The sequence below is a fragment of the Pectinophora gossypiella genome, chromosome 13 (assembly GCF_024362695.1).
Source record: "Pectinophora gossypiella chromosome 13, ilPecGoss1.1, whole genome shotgun sequence".
In the NCBI taxonomy this organism is placed as follows: Eukaryota; Metazoa; Arthropoda; class Insecta; order Lepidoptera; family Gelechiidae; genus Pectinophora; species Pectinophora gossypiella.
This window is the reverse complement of record NC_065416.1, coordinates 10979891-10991466: the sequence shown is the minus strand read 5'-3', so window position 1 is coordinate 10991466 and position 11576 is coordinate 10979891. Positions and strand designations below refer to the sequence as shown.

The window sequence follows — 11576 nt, the reverse complement described above, 5'->3', positions numbered from 1 at the left end:
CTAATGAAAAATGGGCTTTATTTAATACAATAAAAACCAATGCCAAGTATCATTAATTTTCACGGTGACGGTCAAAATGGTAGTGGTCAGCCTAATTTAAATTAAAAAGTAATAACTTTAACGACCAACCTTCGCACCAACTAATTTCATCTTTATTGTATTACCCTAAAATATGTCCCACTTGTCGTTGGCGAAATAATTGAGCATTATGTTACAATTTGTACATGGCATGTACTTATAGGGAAACATAATTATTCTTCAAGTGTGCTTCTTAGACTATTGTTCTACGTAAAGTATCGGAACACCGTCAGACGATAAGTAAAATTATTATATAATCGTATGTAGCATATACGCCTTTTTGGGTCTTCTAGAAAATATGAATGCATGAGATTAGCTGTCTGGGAACTGATATTAGGCAGCTAAATTGCTAAATTGTATAACAGTATTTTATGTTCTTTTTTTAAAAAAAAAGAACGTCCAGGGCCCTGTGCCGAGGTTTTTCTTGCGGCTTCTTTCCCCCGGCTATGCAGGTTGTTTTAGGCCGATGAGACGTTCGTTATGTAAAAATAGACGATTCAAAGTGTAACTATGTTGCCTACCGAATAAAGATATTTTTGAATTTTTGAATTTTGAATTTGATTTGACTTGATAAGTTGATAAAATGTTTTAATTAGTAATATAATATAATATTATATTATCTTCAGAGAGAGACACAAATACACAATACCAGCGCTCAACACAGGTACTTATATAAAGGATACAGGGTGACCCAGAGGTTCACGTTTAAAAGACACTATTTACTATTTGCTACAATTTACCTAAGTTTTTAAGTAGTTGTATATATTTGCGATCACTTGGCTATTGTATATATTTTATTAAATAGCCATTAAATAAATAATCTATGAAATTAGAAGGTTAAACGAAGAAAATACTGAACAGCGCCATCTATATTGTTTTTGAGGAACGCAGCCTGAAAAGTCCCGCAAAAATATAGTGTAATGACAGGCATATAATAAAACAATTTTTGCTCAGATTCGTATAGAATTATGTTTTTACCTATACTGCTTTACTTTATTTTGATCAGAATAATAATGGGTGGAAGATGTGTTGTGCCTGGGAGTAATATCAAGGGGCAAAGTAAAAAAATATACCAAAAACAAAGATAAAAGTTGCTTGTCTGTTACCCATGAACTTAGAAGGTTAAACGCAGGAAAATCAAAATATATTTTTTTGGGAAACGTAGCCTGGAGTCCCTTATTAGTTTTAGTAATTACTAGCTTTTGCCCGTGACTTCGTTCGCGTGGCGTGTTATAAAAGAGAGATCTTTGTGTGTGGGAGTGCATGTTAAATTTCAAGCATCTAACTTATACAATTTAGATTTTTTCATACAACATTTCCCGCTAACTCCCATTTTTCAAAATACAGCCATAACTAAACTTTATATTTACTAAGGTATGCATGCATGCTAGATTGAAAACATCTACAAATGTTTTTTCCCTCTAACTCCCGTTCCCGTGGGAATTTTGCAATATCCTGTTGCAACTAAGCTTTAATTTTACTAAGGTACCTGTATGCCAAATTTCAAGCGTCTAACTTAAGTGGTTTAAATTTTTCATACAAAAGGATTTTCCCGCTAATTCCCGTTCCCGTAGGAATTTCGGGAATTCCATTCTTAGTGCACCTCTACGGGACCTAAGCTACGTCCCTTCCAAATTTCAAGTGCCTACGTTTAGCCGTTTAGGCTGTGCGTTGATATGTCAGTCAGTCAGTTTCTCCTTTTATATATTAGATATAGTAATTACATATATATCATATAACTGTTGGCATTCTGAAATAAATAAATTACAAAAAGCGGTCTTGAGGAGCTGATAGTGTGGACTTACCTCGTCAGTCAGCATGCGACAGAGAACGACTCCAAGCGACCACCAGTCCACGGCGTGGCCATACGGCTCCCGACTCAGGATCTCTGGCGCTGCAAACAAACAATATAACACAACATCACTTAACTTACAAACAAAATTATATTACTTATCATTTGTAAATAAATAAAAAACATCGATAATATTACAAGAAAACAAACGAATTGATACGTTCCACTAATGGGCACAGGTGTCCCCTGATTAATTTCAGGTTAGTATAGGTTTTGATAACATTATCCCGTTTTTCACAGGATCAGCTTACCTAACCTGAAGTTGTCTGACCTCCCAACCTGCGAAGGGGAAACCAGCTCAATACAGGTTAGGCGTAGGTCACATACCTCTGAAAATGCATTTCTCGGGAATGTGGGTTTCCTCACGATGTTTTCCTTCACCGTTGATGTTTTAAGTCTAGTACCATCTCATTTAATGTGCCCTAGGGTAACCTTTGAAATACTTAAATAATAATTAAAGAATTCATAATATCGCATATTGAATGAGAACAAAAATAGTATTGACTATTGTAAGTAGCAAAGATGACTATACGGTTATCTAGCAGTAGATTTCAACGGGCTGATGAGTGATGATGATGGAAGTAAATATGACAGGGTTTTATAGAGCGAGACTAATTCAGCCACTCATTACCAAAATAAATTACAAAAAGAAACTTCAAATATCGTCGCCTTAGACTGAAAACCACGTAAACGCCTTTTTGGAAAATTACATTCGGATAAGATTTTTGTTAACAAAGCAAACATAAAAATGTGGTCTCAATTTATATCCGGAATAATTGCTGCTTAGCAATAAGGCCGCCAGATTGTACTGTATCTATCATCATCTGTGTTAATTTGTTTTGTATGTTGTGCGCAATAAAGTATATTTGATTTGATTTGAATAAAATTAATCAAAAAATGCTGTAAATGCTCCATCTGATTTTAAGTTATATAGGAAAGGGACGAGTAACCGGCAGTCATATTTATGGAAAACACGTCAACTTTAGGCAGAAATCTAAAACAACCCTCTAAAAAATTTACACTGGCCAATAACCCGACAGTATTAAGTTGACAGCACACGTCAAACAGGTTGCATATCAGCGAGATACCTATTTGATTCGCCGGGGTACATTCAATCACTCGTGAATTTTAAAATTAACAGCTGTAAATCATCCGTCCCTTTCCTTTTCGGCGGATAAGAAAATGACAGATATAACTTAAAATTAGATGATGTGTACTGGAATTAGCACCATTATCGAGTTTTTAAAAAAAAACACATTGAAATGTAATTTTTAACCGACTTCATTCAAAAAAGCACTTATGTGGTTTTCATTATAAGATATATCAATCACTCACACTTCATGTGCTCAACGCACCACGCATTCCTCCATTCACACTTAATTTTATTAATTAATAAAAATAAATTAATATAATAAAATGTACTTATGTTTATATCGATGGAAGGAACATCTTGATGAGTGTAGCACACGAGGTCTTCTTCATATATCTTGCCATTTACTCCAAAATTGTTCTTGTTTAGTTCTTTAAAGGACGATAATATATTTTTCATTTCTTTGTTGTATTTTATTCATGTCTATTTTAATAAAAAATAGGTAATTTAAAATTATTTTTTATTTTATTTATATTTCCATAATCCAAAGGTTTATCATGTGTATATTGTGTGAACGTATTCATATATATAAAACAATAGTTAATTATATTTAAAAATATAAATATTATGAACATTCACTTTGAACTTTGAACTTTATGGGCACCAATGTAATTAAATAATGGATTGTGTGTTCAGGTCGTAATTTTGCTTTTCAAACCCTAATATACTTAATTAAATAACATTTGGGGATACATCGAACAAAAAAAAAACAATCGCGTAATACTTCATCATTTATTCACATATTTATATAAATTATCACAAGACTAAGATTTTTCCGCTTATTTTTGAACTTATACATCACAACATATACCATCTGTCTCATTTATTTATATACTCTAATATGTAACAGCCGTTATTATACATGCCTAGAGAATTTATTCTAAAATCATCTTTCAAATAAGGCCATAGCTGTGCAATGATAACATTACCCCGGCGCGCTCGACACGCGCTGCGCCGGCGTGCCTGCCTACCCAACAACTGACACGAGGCACACACTCAAGGTTCTACAATACAATACATATATTGTCTTATCACCAGATTTATGTATCAATGAGAACGTCTCAAAATAAATTCAAGCTACTCACCGATATGGAAGTTATGAACGGGTATAAATAAATAGCTATAAATAGATAACACTTTAGGATTTTTCAATGTATACGACTGAAGGTATATACAGCCTCATCTTTGGTGACATAATTCTGATAATCGTAGGCATATAGATAGGAAAATATTTTCCGATTGAGATGCAAAAATACACTAAAGCTAGAGTCGCAAAATGAGGTAGGATAGTGAACAATTAAAAGTTCTTTAAGTAATGGATGGACTCATCACAGTCCGATAAATATAACTTACACCTCCGCCGACCATTGTGATTGTACTCTTGCGGCCGATTTAAAACACTTGCAGTATTTTGATACTTTTTATAATGACTAAATTCTGAGTCATAAAGTCATGGATCGTCGTTCTAAAAGTTGCAGATACGTTTATAAAATAGAGTGGTGGCCGAGACACAAAGTAATGTTTCAATTTGAATGGGATCTCTTACGTTAATTCTTACAAGCTATGAGACTTTCCATGCACCAGTTCTACGCTAACATTAAATCTGACAAACACTAAACAATCACTGTTTCCAGTAACTCTAGCACAATTAGTTCGATAAAGCTCTCCGAGTTCCAACCACGCAATATTCGAAGATTTACAATGAGAAAATCTTATATTTCTCTGTACATTATACCTATATACATTTTAAAAGAGTTATTTTGACATATATACTTAAATTGTTTAGAATCTATTCATGTTAATGGCTTTATAATACTAACCTACAGCTTTTACACACAAGTTCAATATAGTTTTTTTACATATTTTTATGAAACATCTCGTCAGCGATATCACAAAGCAATTTTAATATAAAAAACACACATAATAGTCAAATGACTGTACTAAATTACATTGAGTGTAATACCACTCAATCATAACGCGTTGTTCAAGACGTGAAAGTTAGTTTAAACAATTTGTGCCACCAATACATTGCCCGGTACTATATAAGGTCCTTCGTTACTTACAGTGGTGACGTCTAACCTAGACAGTACACAGATACAACAAAATATTGTTTAAACATCTAGGTAACTATAAAACTACGAAACAGTGTGCATTGTTAATAAAACCTTACCTATTTCTATGCTTCCTGTTAAATTAGGCAACTTAAAACGAGAACAGGTCAAATCTTAAATCATATAAATGAGTGGACACATCAACCAGCCTTTCGAGTCTTAGCTCCGAAATCATTACAACTAAATTTACTTTTACAGCTAATATTACAACAGACAAAAAAGTTAATTACTTATGAGTAGAAGCTAAACGTAAGATAGCCAAACCAACGTTAGAGCTATTGTAACCTAAATGTCATCACGTCGTGCGTAAATAAAACTGGTAATAAGACTTAGCGGGTGCGATCACAAACACTAATAGGTAAATATTTACTGAAATATGTTCGTAACTACTGAAACTTTGTGCAATATACAAAGCATATAAGTACAATAAATGACTCCATTGCTAGCGAGGAAGTGAAACATTGAAGACATTCGCGATGATATCTTCTTTAATAATCATAAAATAAAATATATAAATTTTCAGTATGTACACATGTCAACAGTAAAAATAAATTTCGTATAAGGTAAATAAAATTAGGGTGCTATATCCGTGAGGTTGTAGGAGAAACGTCCGTGTTTTATGCCCTGTTTTAAATTTGCACATGAACGTTCCATGATCACTTAAATTGCAAGACTACTCGAGTCATTATTTGTTGACATCATAAGCACGATATGATTGTGGTGTTAGATAACATACCGTGCCAGCGTGGACAATATGCATCACAAGGCGAGCGTGTCCCGGATGAGCTTGCGCACCGTGTTGCCGACGGAGGTGGGCGGCGCGCCCGACAGGTTGTAGTGGATCTTGAACAGGTACGGCTGGATGTCCGTGTACGACGTGTCGAAGATGAGGTCGGCGTCCGAGCGACTCGGCATTTTGGGGACATACTCGTGTCTGTTAATGATTTCCGTGATGAAGACTATTTTGTCCTGGAGCATCTCGACGACGCTCTCGTGCTTGCTGTGCATGTCGTTCTCGCTCCGCGACTCGGTGAGCTCGCAGTACACGGTCCACACCTCCCAGGGCACGCACTCAGGCTGGAAGGGCCAACGCGCGCGCCGCTTCTGGAAGAACTCGAGGCTGATGGAGCCCTTCGGGGGGGAGGAGGTGGCGTCGGCTCCGCGCAGCTGCTCCGAGAAGTCGGAGATCTCGCGTTTGATGTTGCGGCCGAGCGCGTCTGACTCGCAGCACACGTACGTGAAGTCGATGAAGTCGCAGTCCACGTCCACGTAGCTGACGGTGCGGATGGAGTAGCTCTCCTCGTTGTTGTAGGTGAACTTACCGCTGGAGCGGTGGAAGAGGACGGTGTGAAAGATGCTGGCGACCACTTCGTCCACTTGTCGTCCTTCCATAGACAGCTGGAAGGTGATGCTGCGTGCGTTCATGGTGCCGGCGTCACTGGCCAGACGCGACACTGCCCGCCGCCACTGACATAATCACGCAACGTTCGCACGCTTACATACGGAAGAACGAAGACTGTGGGGAATAGCGGACGGAGCGAGCGATGTACTGAGCCATTGCACTAAAATATGTAGCGAGTCAAGTGCCACACTGAAATGGAAAACGACCGCTTTAGTGGCGCGTCTGACGGCCGCAGATGTTTCTCCTAAATATTACAAGAGTATAATACACTTGTGTACCACGACCAAGCACAAAACTGTTATAAAGAAGCTTATTTCTTTATGCTCCATAGCCCCCCTCCGATTGTTTGAGGGAAGGGCTTTGCCCAGCAGTAGGACATAGGTATATAGGCTGTTTACTTAAAAACAATCTTTGAATCGGCTGACATTAGTTCTTGGAATAAATCTCATACGTTTTCAAATATTACGACTACTTGGTCGAAGTATACAAGCAGTAATCCACCTAAGGTTAAGGACATCAACGATTTGTTGGGAAATACAAACTCACCCATATATTTGAGGGTACCGCAAAGCGTAGTAGTACGGGACCCTATGGACAGCCACTTGGACAGGCCGAAGTCTATCAGCTGTATGTGGTAGTCAGAATCCAAGAGAATATTCTCCGGCTTCAAGTCTCGGTAGATCACGCCGGCGTTGTGAAGGAAATCTGAAAGATAACAGGCAATTGTATGCAAATGGGACTACAACCTTGAATGAATTTAAACTAGGTTAGCAGTACCAACCGGACAAAAGCGGATTTGGGAAATCTATGACAATTATATTAAAAGCGATAACGATGTGTCACTGCTATACCTGCAGATAATTTTATACACGTTTATTCATATCTTATCCTGACGTAATTTACTCTGCAATTTAATTTCAAAAGTGCCTTGTCTGATAAATACGGGAGTCTAATATTTTTTTACTCGTAAGTTTACTATAAAATCATCATCGTCGCTATCATGTTTTCACGGGGTTCTCTTACCTAAGTGTAGATTTAAAAACATCCAGTTTTTTACAGAAGCGACTGCCTGTAATTTTACTTTTACAACATCTATATGTAGACTAAAGCAGTCCTTGACACTTCTGTCTGCGAACAACGTCATCTTCAACTTTTTTAGTGGACTTTTGTATCATTTCCGGGATGATTAAACAGCTGAATGCATTATGTTCTCTTTCATTTCTATTAGCCTAGCTCGTAGAGATGTCTATCGTTTAAAGCCCTGATATTTCGACTCATATCCCTGCTTTAAACGCGGTAAGAACTCGTTATTATGTGTTTTAATTAAGGTGAAAATTGTACCCTAAGCCGAGTCGAGTCAGTAGTAAGTATGGAAACACTTACCTAATGCAACAGCGATTTCAGCAACAAATATCTTGACGAGTTCCTCTGGTAACTTGCCGTACCTGTCCAGCAGGGCCAACAGCTCGCCCCCGGGAATGTATTCTGAAACTGCACACACAATATCACATTAACAACATTTATAAACATAAACATGTTGGATGTTTTAAATGGTCAGGTCAAGAGTACTCGAAACCGACGCGGGCATGAAGTCTTTGATGAGAGCAGAAGCAAAAGTGGTGTGTCAGGATCGTAGTAAGTGGAATTCCGTGGTCTTTGCCTACCCCAACGGGAAATAAGCGTAATCTTGCATTTAAAAAGCTTCAGCAAGTCGGCACGGTAACAGCGCCGCAATTATATCGTGAGCAAACCGTCGACGTCTATGTACCGTAGATATCATTAACAGTGCCGCGAGGGCAGCTTGGCTTAACGCCCCTTTTCTGGAAATCTGAGCCAAATAATTGTAGATAGGAAAATCTGTGAAGCTTTTGTTAGTTATGTAAGAAAAATTGTAACTGTAGTCAACCTCCTAAGGCCGAGATTTCCAGACACAATAGTTAAACAATAGGGTTTGGATATTAAAAGGACATTCGGTCTTACGACTTTAAAGTGGAAAGATTCTTCTAGATGGATATGATGAACGTCATAGTGACAAGGGCTCAGCTTATCGCCCATAACAATTGTCCGTCATATTAAAAAGGACACAATCCCTCTGTCGGATTTTACGACATGCCCGGGAACACAAGCAGCTGAAGGCCTGTTTCATATTTGCTTCCACTCCAGCGAATAAATTTAAAGCTATACCTATTATGTCTAAGACTGACTGGATAGCAACCAATATCAGTCAAGAAATAAAGTTTTTATCAAATTGTCAATTTGTCACGTATATATAAACAAATACACTAATACCTCAGACTAATATTCTGTTTATTTACATGCAAATTGACAAGTAAACATCATTAGTATTCATCACGCTACTACGTGCAACTGTGACCTTTAAACCGGTAATCTACTTCAGGGGGATTAAAAACGCCACATCGAAGCAATTCATCTAAAAAAGCAATATTGCTATTTGACATTTGTTTGCATTGCGCAGTTACGTTTATATGTGCAAATGTGAAAATAGCAATATTGCTTTTTTTTAAATAAATCGCCTCGATATATCTGTTAATGATGATGAAGTATATTTTTTTTTAATTAAAAACAAGGCTGTTTATGTAATCAGGGGCAAAAATACTTCATCATCATTAACCTCCTGACGTTATCCCGTTTTTCACGGGGTCCGCTTATCAAACCTGAAGATTTGACAGGTATCAGAAAAAAAAATCACATGATAGACCATACATGGCATAAGTTCAAGTGAAGCACATCGAAGCAATTCATCTAAGAAAGCGATATTGCTATTTGACATTTGTTTGCATTACGCACTTACTTTTATATGCGCAATGTCGAATTGCAATATTGCTGTCTTAGATGAATTTCTTCGATGTGGCCATTTTAACCCCCCAGGTCTCTATCCCGATGGGTTGGTTAGTGTACTATTAGTACCCACACCTCACCGAGTTTTCTGTTAGACCAACTGTCATAGTGCACTTAAGATAAATTAATAACTCATTGGTGCAAGTCTGATACCGGGGTTCGGTCCTGCGCTCCCCGTTTGAAAAGCAAGCCAATTTACCACATGACCACAGTGACTCATAATGGACCATACAGTTCATCCATATCCATTTTAGAAAAGTAAACTTTGAGGGTGATTCTTTTCCGTCGCAAAATTCATGTTTTTGTTTTTATTAAATTAATTTAAAATTTACACTTTTGCAATGGAAAATTCCACTTGATATTAACTCAGAATAATGAGCTGCATCACCCTCCTCGGTATTCGTTACAATTTCACTTACACCCCGTACAAGTACGTGTAAGCAGCCATACAAGTGCGTATGGGTGTTAGTGACATCGTAACAAATACTGACGGGGTGATTCAGACCATGATTTTGAATTTCCTCTCAGAAAATTCATGAAATTTTTTGTGTAATTATTTTCAGTTCCATACTTTTGCGACGGAAAAGTCCACTTGATATCAACTGGGAATCGTGGTCTGAATCATCCCTCAAAGTTTTCGTTGCGGTGTCACTAACACCCTGTATAATAAAGTACTTCAATATGACTAAGCAAATCTTCCGTAAAAGATAAACGCTTCACATAGGCCGCCAGATACGTGTGTTACGCTATGTCTAGTCAAGATAACGCGCGATAACTTTTTTGTACATATAACTAAAAAGAGCAACCACCTTTTTTGTAATTTGTTTGTATCAGACGCCTTAGTTAAGTTGCAAACCATTACGAAAACAGACTGTGACAGAGATAAAAATGACAATTTGAATTCAGAGCTAAGTATTGTCGTGTTGTTTAGAAACAAAACACAAATAAAATACTCAGTTCTGAATTCAAATTCTGATACACGATAAATCAAATAATCGATGAACATGGAAATTTGCATCCGTGTGTGTTCAAAACTACAATGATGGCCGCGGAGCATTGAGAGAATAGACGCATTGTGTTAGAAATGTATGTTAAGTCTTTGCGTCTAATCCACCTGAAATACCTTTCCCTGTTACTGTTATAAGGCTTGACCAACAATTTGTGTTATAATAATATGTAATTATGTCCCTTTTCCACATGTCAGTTTGAGTCAAATCAAATACGAACAAGGACGAAGTGCCGAAGTACGTTTCACGTTTACTGCGAGTGCTGGAGCGTCTTAATTTGACCCACTTTAGCTGTTACGATTCAGTAATGAGGGCAACACGAGCAGTGGGTTTCCTCGACGTAATAAATTCGACCAAGTCAAAGATAAACGTTGTTTATTTATTACCCGACTGCGGCGAAAAAAGGAGGGTTATGTGTTTGACCGCTATGTATGTATGTATGTATGCACGTATGTTCCAACCTAACTTCTAAACCACTTGTCACAATTTAACAAATAAGGTCTTCTATTGTGCCTTGGCCAGTTCTACTAGAGTACTAGGTTAATCAGGTAGGTTTTGGCGCCCAAACTCAATAGCCGACATTTAGTGATGTGCCTTTCCGAAAGTGGGAACATTCTCGGCAGTAAAAAGGCTCAAAAGTTATATAAAAAGACCTTGTCACCCAGCCTGTGGGCAAATAGGATTAGAGTACAAGATAGAACAATTTGAAAAAAAGCAGCCAGGAAGATTCCCGGGAACATCACACAACGTGTAAACTTTTTACTACTAAACGCGTAAACGATCCCGCCGAATGAGTCAAAGAAACCACTAGGTATCTAATAGGTTCGCGCAAGACACTAGTGTACCGATTTCTTTGCCAACATAAAAGAAATATAGAAGGAAACATTCTAAGGTGACCCCATAAGTGAGCGATGATCACATTGAATTATATGTTTGAACTTTGGTCGATTAATATTACGTTTAGCGCACGGTGTCAAGTGGTCAAGTATGAATTAATGCAGATTTTTTTGTCGCCTAGTATTCTTCCGTTATCCATATATATCCAAATTAGTTTATAACTCTTTCGTTAAATAATATTGACATAGTATGAGGCGCTCGGTCTGCGATTGCTGAAGTT

General features: G+C 37.3%; 2 protein-coding genes across 2 annotated transcripts in view; both read right to left on the bottom strand.

Annotated features, from left to right (window-relative positions):
* Nucleotides 1–11576, bottom strand: part of LOC126371839 (serine/threonine-protein kinase S6KL) — an 82045-nt gene that overhangs the window by 62252 nt on the left and 8217 nt on the right. The window contains exons 5-7 of the mRNA XM_050017220.1: nt 7977–8084; nt 7140–7298; nt 1884–1972 (exon numbers count right to left, since the gene is read on the bottom strand). Of these exons, the coding sequence (XP_049873177.1) occupies nt 1884–1972; nt 7140–7298; nt 7977–8084 (356 nt within the window). The remainder of the gene's footprint in view (nt 1–1883; nt 1973–7139; nt 7299–7976; nt 8085–11576) is intronic.
* LOC126371842 (autophagy-related protein 101) lies at nt 3799–6754 on the bottom strand. Its single transcript, XM_050017226.1, has one exon. It carries the CDS (start codon nt 6614–6616, stop codon nt 5951–5953), a length of 666 nt encoding a protein of 221 aa, XP_049873183.1. The 5' UTR covers nt 6617–6754; the 3' UTR covers nt 3799–5950.

What these genes read in the sequence shown, in the direction of transcription:
- LOC126371842 (XM_050017226.1), bottom strand. Translation starts at nt 6,616, where the DNA reads ATGAACGCACGCAGCATCACCTTCCAGCTGTCTATGGAAGGACGACAA.